Source organism: Cryptotermes secundus, unplaced genomic scaffold (genome assembly GCF_002891405.2).
Source record: "Cryptotermes secundus unplaced genomic scaffold, Csec_1.0 scaffold22, whole genome shotgun sequence".
Taxonomy (NCBI): domain Eukaryota; kingdom Metazoa; phylum Arthropoda; class Insecta; order Blattodea; family Kalotermitidae; genus Cryptotermes; species Cryptotermes secundus.
In genome coordinates, this window is record NW_019742961.1 from 56,062 (window position 1) to 61,024 (window position 4,963).

General features: G+C 37.3%; 1 protein-coding gene across 1 annotated transcript in view; it reads left to right on the forward strand.

Moving 5' to 3' along the window:
- Positions 1-3,488, forward strand: part of LOC111873401 — a 9,663-nt gene extending 6,175 nt beyond the window's left edge. Inside the window, exon 4 of the mRNA XM_023868080.2 lies at positions 1,429-3,488. Coding sequence (XP_023723848.1) covers positions 1,429-1,944 — 516 coding nt within the window. The 3' untranslated portion in view covers positions 1,945-3,488. The remainder of the gene's footprint in view (positions 1-1,428) is intronic.
- Positions 3,489-4,963: the final 1,475 nt, after the last annotated feature.

The following is a 4,963-nucleotide window of genomic DNA, read 5'->3' on the forward strand; positions in this document are numbered from 1 at the left end:
GAAATCTGCAAGCGACAAGACCGTGAGAACGACCACATATACACGGTGCCAAATCCCAGAAGACTGCTTTCTTCATAGTCACCGCCGTGAAAGCCTCAAATCTTACAAATTTAATAAAGTTTAATATTTTAAATATTTTTATATTTTGTAATATTCTTCAAAATAATCAACATACTTGTATACACTTTTGATTATATCCTAGATACATGTGTATATATACTTATATTTTATAAACTTAAATTATAATATTTATTATGTTTATTTATAAAACATTAAGCCGAGTATACATTTGTTGTTGTGACGGTTTAACCAAGTATATGTATTTACATATATATGAAATTATATAGGCATAGAAGTAACATTACGGGTAATTATCCGTAATTAATCGGGACACCATAACCGAACTGGGAATGTGGGCCACGCATTCAACTCTTGCTGATTACAGTAACGGTGATAACTGATGCATGTATTAGGGAGCTAGACCGTTTGGCTTTCCGTCAGAGTGTCAATTTTCTCCGTTCCTTAACACAACATGTCACACAAAGCAACAAAATCTGGAAAGAACTGAGTCAGAGTCTTATGTTACGACGACCGTCAGTCGGCCAGTCTGTCCTGGAATAAAGCACCCATTTGGGGCTTAAACCACATTCTTATTACTGTCAAACAGTTGTGGATTTGTTGATGTGGGGCGCTCTCTCTGACGAAAGGACGGGTCTGTAGTTTACAATTGCTGCTGGCCCTCGCCAACGCAGTCATTTTCGGGTCCGAGCCCCGTGGGACTCTTGATCCTGTTTTACTGTCTCAGATTCGAGACTTCCCTTTTCGTCGCCTCCTACGACTCGCAGGGCTACGGTGGAGGTATTCGACCCCTCCTCATCATGGGATTGGAAATAACTAATTGCATACTTTCCTCGATATGACACGGACCGCATAGAAAACGACGAGTTCAAAAATTCTTCAATTGCCGATTATGTATTCGTTGCTGCGTTGCCTAGCAGCGATAAGGGGATACACATAGAGACACGCAGACTGACAGGAGAGATGTATGACGTACGCCACTGAGATAGCGTCAGGTGCCGTGATATACACGCAGCGTTTCAGTAAGATTGTTTCAGACATTCAAAAGTTGATAGGGGGGATGTACACATACATACAGACAGCACTGAGATCGCATAAGCTTATTTTAACTTTTTCGAAGTAAGGAAATTAAACCAATAAAGATATATATATATATATATATGTCTGGTTCCGATTTTGATTTCTGTCAGCAATAAGAAACCTGCATAAATGCCTTATTTAAATATTTCCAAAGAAGTCGGCACCAAATCAGATTTCTTTGCATAGTTTTAGTTCGGTTGGTAATGACAATGACCATGTTGAAGTTCCTAGAACATATTTTGCTGCAAGAGTCCTTTATGTTCTTCTCAGGAAATGTCTTCTTGCCCATCGAGTCCAGTTCCTAGAGACAAGATACGCGTTGAAGTGTCTCAGAGTTCGCCACTAGAAGCGCTGTCGACCAAGCAGAGCTCCTCTCAGTTATGCAGAGCACTGTATTCATCGCCTGATATTAGGCAAGCCGATGACATCGAGAGGCGATTGAAACTAGCAGCTACATGTATCCAGGAAGCCTTGGCACTACATCACCATAACATTACAGATCCCAGAAACGATAAGAAGTCCTTATCAACTTCAAATTTATATAAAGTACCGAATATCCCTAGCAGCAAAAAGAAGTCTCCTACCGCCGTTTCTCAACGAGATCACCATAGTTCGGTTGCTGGGAAGCCGACAAAACCTAGGCCATTAACTCCGTATTCTGGCAAGAAAACAAAACCCATATTTCCGGACAAAACCTCTACACCACGTGGTCCGAGTACTTCCACAATGGGACGGCTTAACGTAGGGGCTAATCGCCGGCGAACTCCTAACCCATCAGGCCCCTGAAAATTAGTTATTGCAGCTTGCCCCATTAATACGATCGCCATTACGTAAGTCCATTTTAAGATGCGAGTAATTGACAATTGTAAATAACAGAGGAATGAACTAGGGACAGTGGGAGTATACGGAATAATTATCAATATCGAATATATCCATTACTTTGATAGGGAGTAATATAGGTTATTACTGGGAGAAAATTCGTTTAATCTGTGGTCAAAATAATTTTTTGACACTAATATTAACCCTCCACCAAAATTTTTCTTGTAATAGTTTGTTGTCAGCAGAACAGTTGATAGTTACTTACCTGGTAGGCTGTTTCTAATTAAATTGCCTAGGATATCTTGCAACATGACAATAAAAAATATCTTCACGACATTCACGAGGCGATGAGATTTGCGAAGTGTTGCTGTTAGTGTGTACAATACATGTTACTTCCAACACACTTTGGTCGTAACAGAACACATTCCAGAAACATACTAGTCACATTCTTGGCTATATTTAAGTAAGTGAGGTCTTTTATCTGTATAGAATATGTTATTTATTAAATTGTTACTACCCATGAGTTGCAACTTTGTAATCGTTATGACTGCAACCCTGCATTGCATGCATCTTCAACTGATCGTAAATAATCATATTTTCGCTTTTAACCAGTGCTGTAGAAATTATAGCAATATGTAAAACTTCGTATGGGCTCTGCAGTGTTACTGTGGTTCTATACTCTATTTAAGATATTAATGCAAGAATATATAGAATGTTTTTACAATAATTTAATCATGAATATCACATAGCCTGTTTTTATTCAGAAGAAATACAATCTTCTGCATGAATGTGTATATATAAATTGTAAATATTTTGAAAGTAATTGATACAGCGCGGCGAAAGATTCAACTTGAAAATTGGGCCCAAAATTTATCCACAGCAATGCATTTTATATGTCTTTAAGATTAGTTTCAATATTTTGTTCTCAATTGAGTCTTTAGCACGAGGTTACTGTCCGGGAAGTGTCTCCACAACTTTAAACATGTTTTTTTTATTCCTACTAGAGTCACCTGTTTGCATAGTAAGGGAGCGTATTGACAAACATAATTTCATTTAGTTTCAATATATGAAAGAATAACAAAAAATGTAATGGCCCATATTTAGGCCAAAAAGCTGCCCCATTATCCTGATGCCATACTCAGTTACATCACAAACAAACGACGAATTCAAAGTCGAACGTTAAAAAAATATGAGCGAAAATAAATAAATGCAAATTGTAAACATTATGAGTAAATTAATTTACTGGTTGTGAAATTCATCTTGTATAAAGACACTTAACAGTAAAACAGAAGTTTTTCACATTGCATAAAGTAACGATTATAGTATTTGTGTATGATACATATTGAATAAATATTTGGAGATATATATTAACATTCGTTTTGATACTCTGGTTACACGTTATGGCCTCTATGAAATAATCTTATAGCCGATAATATTGTTGCTTATAGTTTATTAAGGATGTAGATCTATGTATATTTTTTCAGAACTAAATAAATTTTGTTAGCAGATTACGTGATACCTTAAATTCACATTAGATTCCCTAGTTTGGAAGTCGCTTTATAGTTATTAAGGTCTGTCTGGTTCGAATTTTCCCCATCAGAAAAGCGATCTTAATTGAGGATTACATTATGTTGAACAGTACTTTCAGACATATATATGGAGAGTGGTTCAGAATGGGCCCTTATCTCTTCTAAGTCTACCTCTGTTGTATAGTTAAATTGTTTGCTGGAATACGGGATCAGATCAAACAACTAGAACAGTAGGAATGATTTTTTCCCCTACTGTTAAGCATGTTGTTACTGCCTGAACTGCTACCATTTATTGTCAAGAACACGAAGAGGTACTTAATAACTAAGATTAATTCTATTGGAAATTAACAACACAACTGTTGACCGGTCTGTTCCATGGCTGTTTGAACATACATGATTTTGTAGGTCAGTGAGACCTGATTCTTCCTTCTGGTCTCTCTCAAGTATTTTAATCATTATAAAGATATTAACAGAACTTTAATTAGGTATATATATAAAAGGTAACGTTGTCCCTATGCTTCACTAATTAAGCACTATTCCATGAAGGTGTGTGGGGCAGTGGATGTATAAATCCACATTTTCTTGACCTCGGACTAGTTGGAGGTGAGTGGTCAGCTCCACACCCCGGCCGATTTACTCCCGGAGGAAGAGGTATAGAATACATACATTTATATTTAAAGGGTAAGGCATGCCTCTTTCTTATATGCTTAAAGAACTGACTCACAATTTGAAGAACTCTGCTGAAGGTCTACTAAAGCGCTTCTGTCCAATGTGGAAAATCACGTGAGTTCATAACAAGTAATAGTTTCGAAACGATTAGTGTATTCGAGGAGTTAGCTGACATGCAGAGAATACGAAAACATCAGACGCTTGTAGTGGTTGAGAAACTTGCATGTTCTTTTTTCAACCTAACCTATTCCTTATATTTTACATCTCGTTTGACATTTAATTACATCTGCATTTGATTAAAAGTAATTTGAATTAACTTAACCTTACTTTCTCCTGCGGATAATATGACAATATACGTAGTCAACATTCCCCGAATAATATAAGTACTGTCAGTTTGTTCTGAGATTTCATTAGCCTGCGTCTCTGTTCTGAAGTGCTTGAATCCCATTTGTTGGGTTTCAAAAAAATTGGTTCTTAAACTTTCCTTTCTGCTTGAACAGAGACAGTTTTTTTTCTGTACTCGTTTCCGCCATTTTGTAGGACATTTCAAATTAATGTAGTGATCATAGGTCCATGACAGTAGTCGGCCCGTTTGAGATATGAACTGTCTTCTCTCGTCCGCACGCTGGGATCGTTGGTTTGAATCCCACTCAAGGCTTGGATGTGTGTGTGCATTTATTCTGAGTTTGTGTTGTCCTCTGTGTAGATAGCGGCCTTGCGACGGGCTGCTCACTCGTACAGAGAGCCCTACCGTCTGTGTAAAGTAAAATTACGAAACTGAAGAAGAG